This window comes from Symsagittifera roscoffensis, chromosome 7 (assembly GCF_963678635.1).
Source record: "Symsagittifera roscoffensis chromosome 7, txSymRosc1.1, whole genome shotgun sequence".
Taxonomy (NCBI): domain Eukaryota; kingdom Metazoa; phylum Xenacoelomorpha; order Acoela; family Convolutidae; genus Symsagittifera; species Symsagittifera roscoffensis.
The window spans coordinates 42,952,302-42,970,703 of NC_087068.1; the positions used below are offsets into that span (position 1 = coordinate 42,952,302).

The 18,402-nt window shown below is 38.0% G+C and overlaps 1 protein-coding gene across 1 annotated transcript; it reads left to right on the forward strand.

The window, feature by feature from the left end:
• Nucleotides 1-1,348: 1,348 nt before the first annotated feature.
• Nucleotides 1,349-18,391, forward strand: LOC134850969 (coiled-coil domain-containing protein 87-like). Its single transcript, XM_063866807.1, has 10 exons — nucleotides 1,349-2,017; nucleotides 2,175-2,518; nucleotides 2,964-3,105; nucleotides 4,400-4,574; nucleotides 4,890-5,050; nucleotides 10,607-10,765; nucleotides 11,709-11,994; nucleotides 16,573-16,865; nucleotides 17,144-17,407; nucleotides 17,637-18,391. Exons 1-10 carry the CDS (start codon nucleotides 1,355-1,357, stop codon nucleotides 18,264-18,266), a joined length of 3,117 nt encoding a protein of 1,038 aa, XP_063722877.1. The 5' UTR covers nucleotides 1,349-1,354; the 3' UTR covers nucleotides 18,267-18,391.
• The last annotated feature ends 11 nt before the right edge of the window (nucleotides 18,392-18,402 follow it).

An 18,402-nucleotide genomic window follows, 5' to 3' on the forward strand; every position in this document is an offset into this window, starting at 1 on the left:
TGATTGTTGAAATTAAATGGTTATCAAACAAGTCAGCTATTTTCACTGGCGAGTGCACGTTATTTGTAATCACCGGAACAAAAGCCTTTTCCCGTAAACATTTTTTACAGGTCCATAAAACGTGTACCTTGCTAAAATTATGAAACCTCAAAAACTTCCAAGCCCTTTTTTGGTCCAGAAGAAACGTGCGTGCCTGGAAATCCCAAGATCTGTTTTTTTTTTTCGAAATATCTTGAACTGAATTTTTTTCTGGGTAAACTAAAAGTGTAGACTATCGTTTTTTTAATAATGGTTTCGGCGTATTTTATATCGGCTAAGTTGACGTGTAAACGGTAAAAATTTCTTTTTGTGCGTTTTTTTTTGCCTCGGTGGACGCAACAACTTCTAGCCACAAGTTTTTTGGCTCAGCGGACGTCTGCACCCTTTTCGGCTCAGCGGATGTCTACCCAAGTGGTTATGTAACACTGGACGTTTTTTTCTTAAGTAAATTTTTTTCACTTAGTTTTTTTTGCGACCTATTGGCTTCCTTCTCCGCTATATCCGCTAGGATTCAATGCTATGTATGTGATGTCTCATAAAGTTTGCCAATATCTGATTCGCCGTTGTATTCAACTATAGGTTCCACTCTTTCTTACTGTAAGAGTCTAAGCGTTTTTGATTTCGAGAAAAGACTGATTTGTTTTCAAGCCATTTCTATGGATACTACAATAAAAAACCTTTTTCATGAACTATATTATAAACTTTTATTGCATGAAAAGTGTGGAATTTATAGCAGTTTTTCACATTTCTTTTTTTTACTGCTTTTCGAAGGTGGGAAGAATTATGGCTTAGGGTCTGTTTTCTTAACCCTTTTTTGAAAAACTCAAAGATAGCTCGTTTGGTGTTAATTTTGGTATCATATTAACAGCCGTGATTCGTAATTAAAATAGCATTTTTTCATTGTTGATAAAACTGGTCTGATTTTTCCCCCGTTCTTTAGTCTTAATTTGATTGGCCGATAAGAACTTGATTAGAGGCTGACCTCCACGCTTCTTCACTCTACTACAATTTTAATGTAAATTTAGCTGCTTATTACCTGTCAGGTGTACTTTTTTTATCTAGAACAATCGCTTTTTCTATAAACTAAATTAACAGGAAATTTCAGTCAGAAAAAATGAAAATGAAAGGTGATTGTTTAATTATTTTTGGCTTTGTTCTTCAATCAGAGTAGTCGGAGTAATCAAGGCTTTTTGCACCGCATATCGTTGTTGAATTTTGGAAATGGTAATTTGTCTTAGGCCTTATTTGATATTGAGGCCTGGATGTTAAGTGTAATCCTTGCAACTAATTATCGTTGATTTTCAGATGTGAATTGATGCCATCACAAGTTATCGAGTCGCGCGGGAGACTCATTACCCTTCCCGTCAGACCAAATGCCAAAGGACCTCGAGGTCTGTATCCTTTGGCTGACCCAGAAGAACAGGCCATAGAAGACAAATATAACTCAATCACCAAACCACTCACTCTCCTGTCAGACTTCGGAGACCAGAAACCAGAAATAGTTGTCACCAGTAAAGATGGTCGACCAACTACGCCTGTGCAAAAGGCAGTCACATTTATACCCACAAAGTTAGACGACCTTAATAATGTAATTCGGAAACGAATTTGCCCAAATGAAATTTTGCCTTTGTCGGTTGCGGACCAGCAATGTCTAGCTGCCATTATATTGGGCGAGATTTCCAACCAATGGGAAGACTTGAAAAAGATGCCAGAAAATCCATTGCTTAACAAATCTGAAAATGTCGAACTTGTAAGGAGGTGTTTCGTTCACGTGGTGTCAGTTTGTGAAGAATTGTTTTTCCACTACAATGCGAAGTTAGAGTTGCTTAATAAATCAGGAGTCTTTACGGGACCAGCAAACATTGCAAGACTCAGAGGTCAGCTAGCTTTAGATGCGGATAAGTTTCTCAATGTGGGTTATATACGCAGGCGAATTGCTCGCGAAATTCTGGGAAATGTCACTGGATCTGATGTTCAGGCAAGCCAAAGTTTTAATTCACGACGTTTATTTTTTTAGGTTCAATACGGTTTAAATTTCAATTGAATATTCAATTATGTTTTTCTTTTCAAATAGTTCGAGATATGGTTCTGACTGTAAACCACAGAGCTTTGAGCAACTTTGTTTTGTTAATCAGGTCGCGGGACAAGGACCTAAGCTTCACCTTACACAAGACGAACTATTCGACAAGAGTCGTCCTCATAAAATAAAAACAATCATAACAGTCGCACAGCGGGAGATCAAAGACATGATGAAGAAAATGCCAGCTGATCTGGACATGGAAGCGGTCACTGATCTCATTCCGAAGAAAGCGATGGAAATGGGGGTGCATCATGGCGGTCACGTGATTCCTGCAGGGGGTGCTATGAGTGAGAGGGACAAGCAGCTACAAAAAGAGAGGGGGAAGTTGAGAGGAGATGGGATGAATGGGGCGAATAATGGGGTGAAGCTGACCAGAAGCAGATCACACGAAACAATAAGGTGTTTTTTGTTTCCTCGCCGAAACTTTTTAAGCAACGCATACTTCTCAAGCATTTTTTAGCATTTCACCATCTAAAGTTTCCGTCGTATTTTTTTTTGCGGCAAATTTGTTCGGACAGCCGTTCTAAAATTTCTTCAAAGTTAGCTTTTAGTTCAACTAGAGACATCGTTTAGTGTCAACATACTTTCTTAAGTGTGCAGTTTTTCAGCTGGCGCTTCTGTGTAAAATTTAGTAGGATGACACAAAACGACAAAAAGTTGACAAAAAGACAGTGGGAAAAAATATAGAAACCAAACTGCATATGAGGTGCGTCGTAATATTGCAATAAGCTCTTGTGTCGCTAGCCCTAGTGTTTTCGGTAGCCTCTAATCTTTTTGAATGATACAGAAAGATTCGATGAACTTAAAAATCCTAGATGCAACCCTGATGTAATTATGCTTCTAGATGGGACGCGGACAAGTTTGAGGACGAGATAGGAGAGTTCCGGCCGAAGCCATTGCTGATAGATGTGCACGAGGATGCCATGTACGATCTAAGGAGGGAGGCACTGCCCAAAGACAGAATATACACTCCTCCAAAATCTCCCGTGAGTTTAGAAAGTGCTCTGGTCTTCCATAGCATCTGTTCTCTACTTTATTTGTGGCTAGTGTTTGGTACCTATTAAGCGTCCGTGGCTGAGTGGTTAGTTTGTGAGAGTGGTTAGTGTTCTAATCTCTATGTTGCAGGTTCGATCTCATACGTGGATAAATTTTTCTAATTCGAGGCTTATTTCTAATTTTACTGCACTTTATAGAGTTGCTTTTTGTCGTGTTTTTGCTAGTGTTTGCGAATCGAAGCTTTGCCTCTGTGTCGATACTTCATGTGTGGTTTGTTATTACCAATAAAACAAGTACCAGGTTCCCAATGAAAATGTTGAGGCATTTTTTGAATTATTGCAACAATTCTTATTTTGCACAAGACGTTTTAACGGATGATAGGATGTTTTCAGTTTTGGAATAGATCGGAAATTATAATTAGAAAAAAATGTCGTTGTTCACTGCTTCTCGAGGTATCCAAGTCTGAATTTTAAGCTAATTTTTACACTTGCGAGAGCAAGTGTCTCGTAATCGGGAACGGTCGGACTTTTTTTTAGGTATGTATGCAAATTCCGGTAAAAATTGTTGTCGGAATTTCGTTTGTCTGCTAAAGTTTTATTGACTTAGTTGCCTTATACGGATTTAGCTTGTGTTTAAACAACTTTCATTGTAGTTGCAAATGGAAGTGTTGTTCAATCTAGTTTCAGCGGGGAATTCAGACTGTTTTAAAAAATATATTTTTTTTTCGGCTCAACTGGTGTCTGCTCAAGGATGTCGTGTCCACAAAACGAATTTTTCTTGTGTTGTTAGCAAATTCATTGTAGCTACAAGTGCAAGTGTTGCTCATTTTTTATGAAATCTTTTTTTGGCTTATTTTGTATCTGCTCAAAGATTGTTTCCTTGTAGATTTTTCGTTGCTAATTTAAATTTCAAATGTCTGACATATTTGGCTACAATGGACGACCCACGAAAATTTAATTCTTGGTAACGGGCAGTGCTCTGTAACCCAATTGGGTTCGTTAACTGTCCCCTCACTGTTTCTGGTGCTTCATATTTAAATTCTCGTTGTATGCAAATTTACCATTAATAATGAGAAATAAATTTTTTCTTTCTTTACCTAGTTTTTTTCAACATTTTTCATTTTTTCTCTCATGTTTTTTTTATATTAGTGTTATATCGCAAGTGATGCGAAGCTCCGCTTCGCCTCTGTGTAGAACATTAAATTTAGACATGGAGGTAAGGAATAGTAAAGTTTGAGTTCCTATTAGGTCATTATAAATTTAGATGTGTTGTATATTGATTTAGAGCCGTAAGTTGAAGTCGACTCCTGAGGTAACTGAGATAGACCAAGAGTTCATCAGGAAGGACTTGGAGGAGAGGAGCAAGTATGTGCCTCTGAAGGATCTGAATGAAAACTTGCCTGAAGAGGAAGAGTTGCCGCCTCTGCTGCAGGCCTCCTCAAAGTACAACCACGTGGAAGGTAATTAACTAGATTAGTTGCAAGTGAATACAATTAACAACTGAGTTGAATCCGTTGAAATTGGTACGGTTTGAGTGTTTGAATAATGAGAGACAAATCATCAAATCATTTGTAATTTTTTTCATGTGATTGTTATTTTTTAAATGAAACTTTCCTTCGCAAAGCGCAGCTTCGCTTCTGTTGTTTAGCCTTCGGCACTTTATTCAACAAATGTCGCACATTAGTGTGTGAAGTTTATGTGTAATTGGTTGAACGTTTTGGGGGTGTAGATATCATTGTGACACTTTCGTGATTTAACTTGTGCTGCGTTTTCAGGTAGATTAGAGGCTCTGCAGAAGAAGTTGGCTGACTTGGAGCAGGCTGAGCGTGATGAGTTGGAGAGACAGAGGAAAGAACTGTATGAGAGTGCCTCCTCAAGTGAGCCTCGACATCCACAGCCGGCTGTTATTTCCACCAAATTGCCCAACTTCATGGTGGTGAGTCATTTGAATTAGAAAAATATTTTTGTTTCTCAAATTAGTTAGTTATTTTGACCATGAGAGAAGGAACTTTGTATTCGGGCTATGTTTTTCCACGCAAGTCAGATAACCAGAATAAAATTTTCGACTCGGTCGAATAAATATCGTACTAAAAGCCTTTTCAGTTCTGGTGCGAGTCACAATAGCTATTCGCAAAGAATTTTTCTGTGACAATAAATATCAGTAATACGTAAGAATTAGAAAAATAATTTATTTTTTAATATTTGTACTATAGCTTGGAAAAGTGAAAAAGCTAAGTTTCAAGAGCCGAAGAGATAATAATAATCATAATAATAATAATCATAATAATAATAATCATAGTAATAATAATAATAATAATAATAATAATAATAATAATAATAATAATAATAATAATAATAATAATAATAATAATAATAATAATAATAATAATAATAATAATAATAATAATAATAATAATAGTAATAATAATAATAATAATAATAATAATGAATTCAGAGTAATAAAACTCTAGGGGTAATAACCCCAAGTACACATTTACAGAATGAGTGCTTGCACAGAAGAGCCATGAGCTGAGCAGTTTGTACAGTCGCAGTTTAGCCGCCACGTGCAAGGGTTGTTTTCGTCGTACAGTTGGGTGAAGTAGGCCCAAAAAAGAGAGGTCAGTTTTGTTTTAAGTCCATCGCTGTCGAAGAAATCTATGAACTTGGGATCAATGAAGTTAACAGTTTTTACAGTTCGATACCAGAAATTTTGCCTGCAATTTTTGTTGTTGCTTTGTCTTGTTGTCATCCGAGGTGAGGAGGCGCGTCTTGTACCAGTATATTGAGAAAAACCAATGTACTCATGCCAGTTTATGTCAAACTTGTTATTGATGATAGAGGACAGGGTGAGGAGGTCGTGCATTTCCTCGTAAAGAGAGAGTGGAAGGAGTTTCAATTTCGTCAACTTCTGTTTATAAGTTTGGCCTGGAATGTAGTTGAGCACCCAAGAGACACCTTTTTTCTGAACAGCTTCTTTCGACTTCTAGTCGCCTTTGTTGAGATAGACTGCTTGAGAACCATATGTAAGGATTGGTACAATGTAACCACAGTAAAGCGCTAGTTTTGTATAAGTTGAAGCAGAGTTTGAGGTGTTTCGCTTGATAGAAAAGAATGCTCGAACAGCTTTCTCACAGCGCGATTTGGCGTGGTTGCTCCAGGAAAATTTCCTGTTGATTAAAATCCCAAGATCGTTTTGAGTCTCGATGGTGTCAACGCGTTCAGTGCCGATATAATCTTCGCAATCTCCTTTTATGTTCAATATTTTACATTTACTTGAGTGGACTTTCATTGAATTTTCTTCACACCAGGTACTGAGTCTATTTAGACAGGCTTGGAGCGACGTGCAGTCAGATGAAATCATTTTGTAGTCATCGGCGAAGCCGAAGGGCTTTGTTTGTTCGAGGTGAGGAGGCAGGTCGTTGATATAAATAAGAAATAAAAGAGGTCCCAGGATGGAGCCTTGAGGTACTCCACTGTAGATGGGCAGAGGGTCAGAGAGGCTACTACCGACTCTCACTCGTTGAACGCGTCCGGTGAGATAGCTTTGTACGAGTTTGTAAAGTTTGCTTCGGAAACCAAGTGCCCAAAGCTTCTCGAGAAGTCTGCCGTGGCAAACTGTATCGAAGGCCTTTTCGAAGTCGATGTACGCAACGTGAAGCTCTCCTGCATCTTGTAATTTGTCATAGACATGATCGAGGAATGCCAGCATTTGGACAATGGCTGAGCGTTTTGGACGGAACCTGAATTGGGAGGCATGCAGGTGCGGCCGTACATGTTCATAGAGTTTTTCAAAAATTAGTCTTTCGAAAACTTTCGATGTTGTGTTCAGAAGCGTTATTGGACGATAGTTGAATACCAGTCTCTTGTCCCCTTTCTTGTGTATTGGAACTGTTTCGCTTGTTTTCCAATAATCGGGAAAGACACCTTTGTTAATGCAAGTTTTAAACACGGTGCATAAGGACTTGACTTCTGGGAGACGCTTCAGCAGTGTGTTGGGGATTCCATCCGGTCCTCTTGCTTTGCCTTCAACAAGCTTGTGTTTTATCTGTTCGACAACGGCAGGATTTACCTGGATGTTCGTAACCTCTTTCGTGTTTGTGTCGACTAGGCTCGGTTTTCTTGACTGGGAGTACACGCTGTTGAAGAAGCTGTTGAAGAGATTGGCTTTATCTCCGTCATTTGTCGCACTCGTGTCCCCCCATGATACCACATTAGGGATAACACGAGTTTTTCTGATGCTTTTGAAGTATCGATGCAGCTGCGAGAAGCAGCGACTGCCAAACGTATTCTCCTCAAATTCTATGCGATCGGACTCCAACTGCTCGTTGATGGTTGTCGTCATAGGAGTTATTTTTAACTTCAGAGCACTGGTTGGTGGCATGTTGCCTCCTTTCCTTTTCAGGGTTTCCAGTTTTTTGATCATATGGGAACACTCGCGGGTCGCCCACGGGGGAGACTCTTGCGATGCTTTGTTACAGGGGGAGCATTTGAAGATACTTTTTCATGAAGCCATGAGTACCAGTGTTGGATGAGAAAATTGACACTGCTGTAGCAGTGAGGAGTGAAGATATATGCGGCTATCTCTCGTGAAAGATTTTCATAGTCTAGCTTTTTGTAGGAGTAACTGGAGAAATCCCAATCTTTATCGCGAGGTTTCCAGTGCTCATACACTCCTGTTGGCGAGCTGAGTACGGTAGTGTAGTGCCGATGATCTGAGCAATGGCGGCCATTTGTTTTATATAGGTCATGAAACTCCACGTCACAATAGGATGTTACGACCAGCTCGGGGTTTGTACAAAGTACAACATCCAGTTGCCCAAGCCGGAAGTTTCTAATTGTTGGAATCCGTTTTCAACCATCATTCTAGTATGGAGTCTTCGCACGGGTTGGACGAGTGCATTGTAAACCAGTTAGTATGAGTGAAGTTGATGTCACCTGTGAAAATAGCGGCTACTGAGTTTGACTACTTCTGGGCTGCCGACAGATACTCTATAGCTCTGATGAATTTATCTGCAGTCCATTGGTATTGACTACCACTGGGCGCAGAATATGCGCAACCGATAACCACATTGAAGTTTGTTCCGGGTATCCAGACTTTAGTCGCAACAAAATCCTCGAGTTGAATATCGCTGAGAGGTGATGACATTAAATGTTCTTCGACAGCTATGAGGACTCCGCCATGCTTGGTTTTCCCATCAGCACTCTCCCGCTCACTTCTATACAAGGTGAATGTTTCCAGAAACAAGCTATTGCTCGGGATGTTTTTGTAAGCCAGGTTTCTGTGAGGCAGATGAGCTGATTGGTATTCATTGAAAAAAGTGAGTTTGCGATAGTCATTCTTCTATCTAAGTCTAGGAGGCTTCGCACGTTATAGGTAAGCATTGATAAGTTTTGACTCTTGGGTAGTCATGACGATTCGGCAAGCGTGCTTTGGTCGATGCCAACTTTTTCGCATGTATTACCAACTCTTTCTTGCAAGATTAGATCACGGATCCGCAGGCAGCTAGAATCCTTCCCATCTGTTATCATTTCTCTGCGTTTCTTGAGTAATAAGTTTTCGAGCGCATATTCCTTTTCGTTCAGTTCTCTGCTTATAAAGAGTTTCACTGGATAGTCTTTGAGTTTGGGAAGAGACAGAAGAATGCGCCGCCGATCGCATGGTTTTTCGACGTTTGCTATTATGGTCCTCGGTCTGGCTGGGTCATACTTTCCAAGTCTTCTAACGTCTGTTGCTTCGCATTGTAAGCCAAAATGCGCGAAGATTTTATTCACTTCGGCAAGGTCGTGCTCAAAACGCTCGCTAGCAACTCGGTTTCCAACTTCCGGAAGCCCGTGGATACGAATACCATCGCGTTCTTTCTCAACTTGCTTCGTTTGTTCAAGGTCGAGTTCGGGGGAGGAATGCTTGACAAGTGGCAGAGAATTTTCTTCCAGCTTATATAGTAGAACATCTGAATATTTTTGGAGTGCTTCGTCCGACTTGCATTTGAGAGAGGCTTCAGCCTCCTTTATTTGGCTTTTGATTGTTTCTAGTGCTGCTTGTTGACGGGATACCATGGAGACCACAGCATCTCTTTTCCCATTGTCGGAGCATTTGTTGCAAATCATAAGTATATTGTTGCGGACTTCGCTTAAACCGCTCAAAAGTGACTCCGAAAAACCTATGCAGGTTTTAGTCCAGTGCATGGTGTCCCCGCATGCGATGCAAACAAACACTTCATCAGTCTCTGTGACAGGATCTTCGCACGTTTTGCAATTGAGAAGCATCTTAATCAGATTACTGAAGTAATTAGATTGACTACTTCGCGACAAAAGTATTCGAAAAAGATAGCGACAAAAGTATTCGAAAATTGAAAATTTTCAATTTTTCATTTATGCAAAGCTATTCACAGTAACCGGCTATTTTTGCGTTTAAGATATTTACTTCGCAGCTTTATGCATCCAGTTTGAATAAGCTGTCCATCTTCATGAATTCGTTGTGATTCATCAAAATTTAATTTTTTAAGACTTGATGAACGTAATGAAGACTCTTTTATACACTAGTGGGCAAAATTAAGCGCAACTTCAAGGTTTTATTCTGTAACATACCTATTCTCAATGTAAGGAGAGCAAATAATCAGAGCTACCATTTATGAAGCTATCAACTCTTGGTTTCAAGGATTCACCAATGTAATCCGGTTCTAAAAATACCAGTTTTCCTCATCTGTATTAAATTTTGCATCGCAATGAAATCTTTCTTGAATGAGCGGAGTAAAAAGTTTGTTCCTGCGACGTGAAACATTCTCAGCGAGAAAGTTGAAACAATCAGTGTGAAAACTTTACTAAACTCGGGCTCTTGTTACTTATTCACGCGAAGTAAAAAAAAAACTAAGTGCAAATGAGGAAAACTGACCTTTTCATACCCGGATAACATCGGTAAGTCATAACCAAGTGTTGATAGCTTCATGAATGGTAGCTCTGATGATTTGCTCTTGATCCATTTAAAAGAATTTCTGAACTTCGAACGAAATGTTGTCCAAAATGTATGTGCGGAAACAGGCATTTCACATAGTAAAATCCTGAATTTGCGCTTAATTTTGTGCACTAGTGTATGTCGTGATGATTTTTTTTTTCAGGAATTAGTTCACGCTCAAAGTTGATTTTGTTGAAAAGAAGTTAAGTGCCCTTATTGAACAGCAAAAATGTAAATGTCGTCAAAATCGTGATCGACTTCTAATTTCGAAATCGGATTTTTTTTTCAGATTTCCGAGGCGAATAAAAACTTTACTGATGATCCAGTTTTCTCAAATTGAGTTAATTTTGTCGAAAAACTTTATAAATTTTTCTTGAAATTCAAAGAGGTTGAAGGCCGAATATTTTTTTCTTGAAGTTCGAAAAATTGATTTTTTTTTCTGTTTCCTTGCGTTCATTCACTCTTTTTCATGTGTCTGTTGGCAAAGTCTTCCAAAATAGCTGATTTTTAAATCCGTCCCTTTATGTACTTGATGCTTAGGTGCGTACTAATGACGTGCGAGTATCTGACAGAGTTAGTCTGAACTCTTTGACTCTGAAGAGCTACCCACCCATCTTCGACCACCTCAATAATGAAGTGGACCACGCTACTGTTCGCAAACTGGACGCCCCACTGTTCTACGACGCCGAGATCAACGAGGTATAGATGGTTGCAAAAACCTGGGACACACCGAAACAATTGAAAAGAGCAATCTTTCCATTTTGACTAATTTTTACTTGCAAATCAGTTTTTTCAGACACTCTTGCGTCGGAAATTCGGTTTGATAAATTAGGTTTTGCATTCCACAGTTTTGCAAAATAGGCCAGTTGCTCTCTTCAATTCATTTTATCTGCCAGAAAATTTGCTTCTAATAATATAAGAATTGAATGTGTATATTATAATACGCGAAAGTAAAAACGGACAGAGTTAATAAAAAGAGCAATCTGCCCTTGTTGAGCAAAATTTGCATGCTTATTTGATTTTTCTGGAGACCTTGAGTCTCAAAAACTCTTTTGCTTGCAATTTTTTTTAAATAGATCATTTGCTTAGTGTAAGTTGTAATTTCCTCTGAATTTTTGTGGCCATAACTAAGTGGCTTAATGTTGTCAACGTATCACCACTTTAATAGCTTGCCGATGTGAGGAGTAGAAAGGATCGACTGCCCCTCCCCCCTCCCCTCAATTCTGGTTGCCAAATTTGTCCTAAGTGTCACCTCTTTGATTTTCTTTTACGATACGGCTGGCCAACCTCTGAAATTTTCTAAAGGCAGCTTCGGCGCTAATATAACTAAATTTGAGGGGGGAGCGCGCGCCGAAAAACGCAATTTTTCGGTCAATTTTTTTAAAGTGCTCAAAACGTCATGTTTACCCTGTTTGTTTTTGAAATTTGCCTGCGGCACAGAAAATGCTTGAACCAAATAGGGGCCTTATAGTGCTTTGGGATAGTTCGGAAAATCAAATTGGTCGACCTAAAAGAAGGTCGACAAAATTTTGAAAAATTTTCGCCCCCACCTAGAAAAGTTTCAGCGCACGCCACTGCACTTGTTCATTGAAATTACTCTATGGGATAAAACTTAAACCAGTGGAATTGAAATTCGCTTTAGCTGTATGATGAGTTGCTGAGTTCTGCACCTGGAGATCATCTGAACATGGAGTTGGACCCGGAGGTAGAAACGGCAGGATCAGGAATGAAACTTTCAGACTGCTCCTCCTCCCGATCTCTTTTTAAGAACCCATCGGAGAGAGTCGTCAACAAGGACCTCCAGGTGATATCAGAGGATATGGAACCTCCTTGGGCTGGAGTGGGAGACATGGAAGATTGGATGAAGATAGCTGATGGGTCTTTGAAGGGTTCACATGATATTCTGATGAAGACGTTGAGAAATAAAGGTGAGTAATCAAGAAGTTAAGTGTTTTTTGTATGCCTTCTATCAAATCTTATTGATAGTCTTTTTATAGCTATTTTTAAGTTTTCTCGCTTCATGACTCTGTTCCTATGTTAACTATGTTCAACAAAATAGAGTTAAAATTGCGCTCACATCTGATTTTTTGCGGTTTGACTTTTTATTTCTTCTTCAGTTCCATGCAAACTCAATGAAAGTACAAATGGCCCCAAAAATTAGGAGTGACGTCAGTTTTAAAAATGGTTATTAATATTCGAAGTTCCCGGCGAAAAGAAATTAAATTACTTGTTGACAAAGTTTTCTCTCATTGGTTTCGTTTTATGAAAAAATCTCATCCTAATTTTTTAATTCAAAGAGCTCCCTTGTATATTTTTTTTCTCAGAAGTTCGAAGGTTGAAAGTTCGAACGACGATATATCTGGATAAGTGGATGGCCTGTATATACATTGAAGTTCATAGTAATTGTTTTTCGTCAATCTTCAATATCGACAAAAAGTTTTATTCACAAATTTTATAATAAATTTGAATTGCCATAACTCCAGAAGTATATAAATACAACAACAGAAGCCGACTATTGGCAATTCATGCGTCTAAATTGTTATAGCTGAAATGAATGTGTGAAACACGTTATATTTATTGATTTGATGCATGCCTAATGCAGTTGTTCCTCAAAGTTGGCTTCTATGCTAATACTGCATTTAATCAGTCGACGGTTTTTTACTCATAAAATTGCAAATTTCTGTTTTCCTTAATCACACCATCGAAGCGTGGTGTACTACTACGATGCAACCTTTTTCCCAAGCGAAGTTGCAATTATTGGTGCTACTTTGGTTGCATCATTCTTTTCACAACAGTGGTAGAAACTACCCTGCCAACTTAGTATAAAGGATCACTCGAAAGAAACATGAGCAGCAATTTTGTCTGCTTGAGCAGCTACGTATTTTTGAAATTTTGTCTCTTATTGAAATTTAGTCTACTTTCGAAATTTTAACCGTTTTGATTTTCTCGAAAACTATCCTGTCAAATCTGAGAGGTTCAGTAGAAGGGTTCTATCGGAAGAATGGGCGGTGGGAATTTTCTCTGCGTAGCGGCTTTGCTCTAATATCTCAGAAAAGTAATGTTGGGCTTAAAAATGCATTTTAAAAATTTTGTTTGTTTTTGGAAAATTGATGCTTTTCTCGAACTACGGTGCCAAATCTGAGATGATTGTTTAATTGAAAAACAAGATCTAAGGTATCCCCTGCATAATCAATTTTTCTTAATTTTGGCAAGGAATTTGCTTTGGACTAAAGATTTTTTTGACTTATTGATCCATTTTTTTTTCGAGTTTGTTCAATTGCTCAAAAACGACAGTGCTAATTCTGGAAATAGGAAATCAAACGAATTGTGAGGTTTTAAAAATCTCCCATACAAAACTCTTTTCTCCGAAACCTGTACGAGGAATCAGCTATGGAATTGGTAAACGTCCACTTTTTGACATTTGACACATACTGAAAAATAACGCATTTCTTTTCGCATGTGTACATTTTATCAAACAGATTTTCCCATATTTAGTTGTGCCCCTAATATATTTTTAAGCAATCATAGCGCATATTCCAGGACGTGACAGTACTAATCTTTATCCCGGAAGTTTAATTCTGTCACACTGAGTTTGTTTGAGTTTTTGACGGTGGTTGCTGAATAGCCTTGTCAATTTAAAAGTTGCTGCTTTTCTGGTAGCTAGTGTCATTATAGTCCTGCTATCAAACAGTTTTTCCCAGATTTAGTTGTACCCCTAATTTTTTTAAGCAATCATAGCGAATATTCCAGGATGTAAGAGTTCCAATCTACAACCCGGAAGTTTAATTCTGTCACACCGAAGTTGTTTGAGTTTTTGTTGGTGGTTTCTGAATAGCCTTGTCAATTTAAAAAATGCAGCTTTCTTGGTAGCTAGTGTGATTATTTTTTCGAGAAATTGTGGTACAGATGCGAGAAGAAGAGACTCCTAGTCTCCAAGTTGGAAGTTTGATTCCGACAAATGGGAATTTTTTTTCACATCTCGTTTTTATCTGTTCTTTTTCTTTAATTCACTTTGTTTATGCTTTTGAGTTGCAGCTTTTGTCGCTTGTATTTGCTACGTGCAGCTGCTCTTCTGTGTAATTTTTATTTTAGCAGGTAAATTTCTAGGGCCTGATCATTTTCTAAATTTTTAGTGTCAAAAAATATAAAAATTTTTTTATTTATTTTGTTGATTTTTTCCTTGAAATTTTTTCAAGTTATATACGAATGCAGTTGCTCTTAAGTTTTCTAATTTTATGTGGCTTAGATTATATTTTTTTCAATGTGCATTGGGTGTAACTATTTGTATTTCTTCATCGCAGGTCATGCGCAGCTCCGTTTCGCCTCTGTATTTTCAAAGTTTTTCGAATTTGGTGATATTTGCGCAGTAATAAAGAACCTAAAACTAGACCTGTTTTTGATCATTGTGCTTACACTGGCGATTAGCGAGCGTTATTAAACTGGAATGTAGACTTTTTTCCGGTTAACAACTATTTTAACAAAATAGTTGAATCAGTTGCTGAGGAGGAGAAAAAGGCAGCTGACTTCTTTTCTATGCAGTTGACTTCTTTTCAGTTATATTCTCGTTATGTAAGATTCCAGGTTGCTCCCCCTTGGCCTGGAGGTAAATCAATTGCCTTTGTTTGTGCCCTAATTGAAAAAAAAAAGTTCCGAGAAAAATGAATTGTTGGTTTTACGTTTGTCTGCTAAATTGTCACAACGGATTTTGCTTGAGCTGTAGGCAATTTTGATTGTAATTGCAAGTGCAAGTGTTGTTCGTTCTAATTTCAGAGGAGACTTGAAAGGCTTTTAAAAAATCATAAAACATTTTTTCGGTCCAGTTGGTGTCCGCTGAAAAATTGTCGGCTTAGTGGCCACATCACTGATTTTTCTTGTGCTGTAAACAACTTTCATTGTAAGTTCAAGTCTGGTCCATTGTTGTTTAAGGTGGGACTTTTTTTGAAATCATATTTTTTTTCTGCTAAACTTTTGTCTGCTCAAAGATTGTCGGCTTTGTTTCTTTTCATAAACTATATTCCCTTGTTGCTGTTTTATAATTCAAGTGTCTGGCATGTTTGCCTGGAGTGAACTTCTATCGAGACATGAAACTTTATATGACCTTTTTTATTACGTTTTTTTCGGCTTTTATATATGTTTGTTGTATCGCAAGTCCTGCGAAGCTCCTCTTCGCCTCTGTAATAAAAATTAAACAATTTCCTGGAAGGAAGTGAAGACACTTATTGTTCCGACCATTTGAATAATGGGGTGGAACTTAGTATTCTCGGGTGAATTTTATTTTTTTTATTTTCAACCCAAAATCAGTTACCACACATTATCATCGGAGAGAGTTGAGTGATAAAAACCAAGCATAAAAAAACAAGCATCGAGAAAAACCGGTTTGAAAATTTGATTTTTTGTCTGAAAGCGAACAATAGCTTAATTTAAGCCATATATATATTTACTTAGTTTTATTCGAGTTAAGTTAGTTTTTTGAAAATTTAAGCACTTTTGTTCAAAACAAAAACTTCAAAAATTCAAAAAAGTACAAAAAATGGAGTGTTATGGAAATTTTTTTAAATGATTTTCGACTTTTTCTATACTAATTTCTACAAAAAATGACCCTAATTCAGAGAAAACGACACTGATTTAAAAAAAATGTATTTGAATACAATGGTCGGAACATTCTGTGCTCTTTGCACACAATGGACAGTTCTTGTCTAGGTATTATGGTTTTTTCATATTTTTGAACGAAACTTTGCTGAAGCTCTATTAAGGATAGCCCCTTACTGTGCAATTAGCACACAAAGTTCCGACCATAGTCTTAAAAGTTTTTAAGAAAATTTTTTTTTCAATTTTGTTTCGTTTTTTTTTGGGGTGGTGAGTTATTACTAGCGATTAGGCATATTCGACAGTCACAGTAAAATAAGCAAATTTAAAAACAATGTTTTTTTTTCAGAAAACTGACTAAAAAGAAAAAAATCAAAAGAAATTTTCGCAAATTTTAAAATTTTGTGCGGTTTTTCGAATTTTGAAAGGCGCTAAACAATCCAAAAAAATTAACGTTATTCGAGTAAAGTTGAAGTCTTACCTTTTAAATTGAGCTATCATAAGCTTTCAAGCTATTAAAAAAAGGGATTGTAAGCCTGCTCGCTCGCTTGATTCGCTCGAATTAAGACCAAAACATATAATCTGGTTTTTCTCGACAGTGAATTTTGTTTTATTGTCATTCGATTCACGACTCTAAAAATTCCTCCCCAAGTTTCAAATTATCGGAACAATAACAGTTACCTTCTGGAATAACGAAACTGGAAGTGCCGCGAAACATTTCTAATTATTTCTAATTTTTCTGAAGTGGAATAAAAAGTTGATCATTGATTCAGATGTTACAAAGGCAGTTTCGTTAACGAAAAAAGTGGTAATCATCAAGTTCTTTTGAAATTGAATGAGCTTAAAGGTGATATTTTTTTATATTCAAAAAGTTGAAAACTTCATGTCAAATTTTCAAATGTCTGTTGGCTCTGTTTTAGATGCAGGCGGCGTCGAGTTAAGTGGCGAGTCCTCCAAAGACCCTACGGCCCGCAACGCGTTAGGCGACTGGGTCGTGTGGTGGAAGAGTCAAGTTGATCACCAGGACTACCTTCGGTTCCTGGCGGCCTCCGAGTCGGACTACATGGCCCTGCTGTTCCACCTGTACAGGGACGAGGACGAGTTGGCAGCGAGTATGAAGGGCGACTCTGATTCGGAGGACGAGTATTTGAAGAACCCGAATGACAGTGTGCTGCAGATGTTACCGCCCAAGTCAAGAGAGAAAAATGCAAAGGTTTCATGATCATGTCAAATATTTTTTCTCCTGACAAAAGTTTTTTTTTGCGACTAGGTTCTCCATTCTGTCTGTGAACGCCAGTGCTATTTCGACTGCGCTCATAGAAGTGTGGACAGAAAATCATGATTTTGAATCTAATTTTGATGCTTTTTGGTTACTAAAACTCAGATCTCAATTGGGCAACGAAGATTTTTATATTTGGATTTGGTAAAATTTTGTACTCTAAATAAATATATGATAAGACCAACGAACTCAGTGATGCTGTTTGTTTTCAGCTGATAGAAGCAGTGCGCGAAAAGGAAAGATACTCCGAGGGATTCTGGAATGCCCGCTCAGTCAGCATAGGAGGACTAGGAAAACTGCCCAGTCAGAAGGAGGTGGAAGAATCCGTAAGTGGGCAGCAGATGTTAAGTGAAGAGGGTACTAAAGACTCAAAGGCGAGTGGGGGAAGTGAATGGGGGCACAAATCGGAATTGAGTGATCAGAAACCAGTGGTGCATAAACTTACACTGGCTCTACTGGAAGGAAAAGACAGAACGGTGAGTCGAGTCGTCTTACAATAATTTAAGTTGATTTGAAAATGCAAAGGGAGACCATGATTTGGAACGAACAAATTTGAACTACTGTTTCTACCTCTTCTCAAGGCCAATTTACCAACAATCAGCTCTTTGCTGCTTGCCGCTGCTGTTCCTTGATTAAAGAATTACATGCAACTTTCGCTTCAATTTTGTTAATGATTGATTTGTGTAAGAACATAGTATATTCTAGGATATGTTGAAAGAGCAAAGGAACGAACGTCAAAAACGAAAAGCTGCTGGAGCATCTTTGCAAGAGCGACTGGAAAAGGTGTGGAATGACCTGAGAGTACCGGACCAAATGCGACTGGACATGGCACTGAAGTACAGTGGAGAGCCATGGGTGTCCCAGATCTCCAGCGCCATAGCCGGATGGGAAAAATGTGCGGCTTTAATTCTAATCAGAGAACAAATTCTAACCAAATTAGAACTGTTCGAAACACACGCTTCAAATCCGGATAGGTTCTTCAGAAAAGGTTACGACGGATCATCCAAAATGAGAATAAAAGAAAGCAAATTGAGACAAGAATTTGATGCATCCCTGAAGAAAGTTGACGTTAAAATCAAAAAACACTGCGAGTATATCGAAAAGACTTTCAACGATGTGGTTTCGTATCAAGGAAGGCCTTACGTGCAGAAAATTAAATTCGATAGGACTGAAATGTTATACTGGTTGCAGCAGGAAAGAAGAGAAAAGGGATTGGAGAGAGAAATTAATGCACAGAAATTCCCTATTAATGGGCTAAATGGAAGCGGCGATAGACCATTGTCCTCTAGTAGAAAGAAAATGGCATCGCCTATCATACTAGAACCACTGAACTAATCAAAATTAGAGTAGCTGGACAAAATCTTATTTCTGTAAAGTTGTAAATAAAATAAAGTGTAAAAAGATGTACGTTTATGTTTATTATTTTAGCGAGTTCGACTAATTCGAAGTTTCACAATAAATTTTTACAACA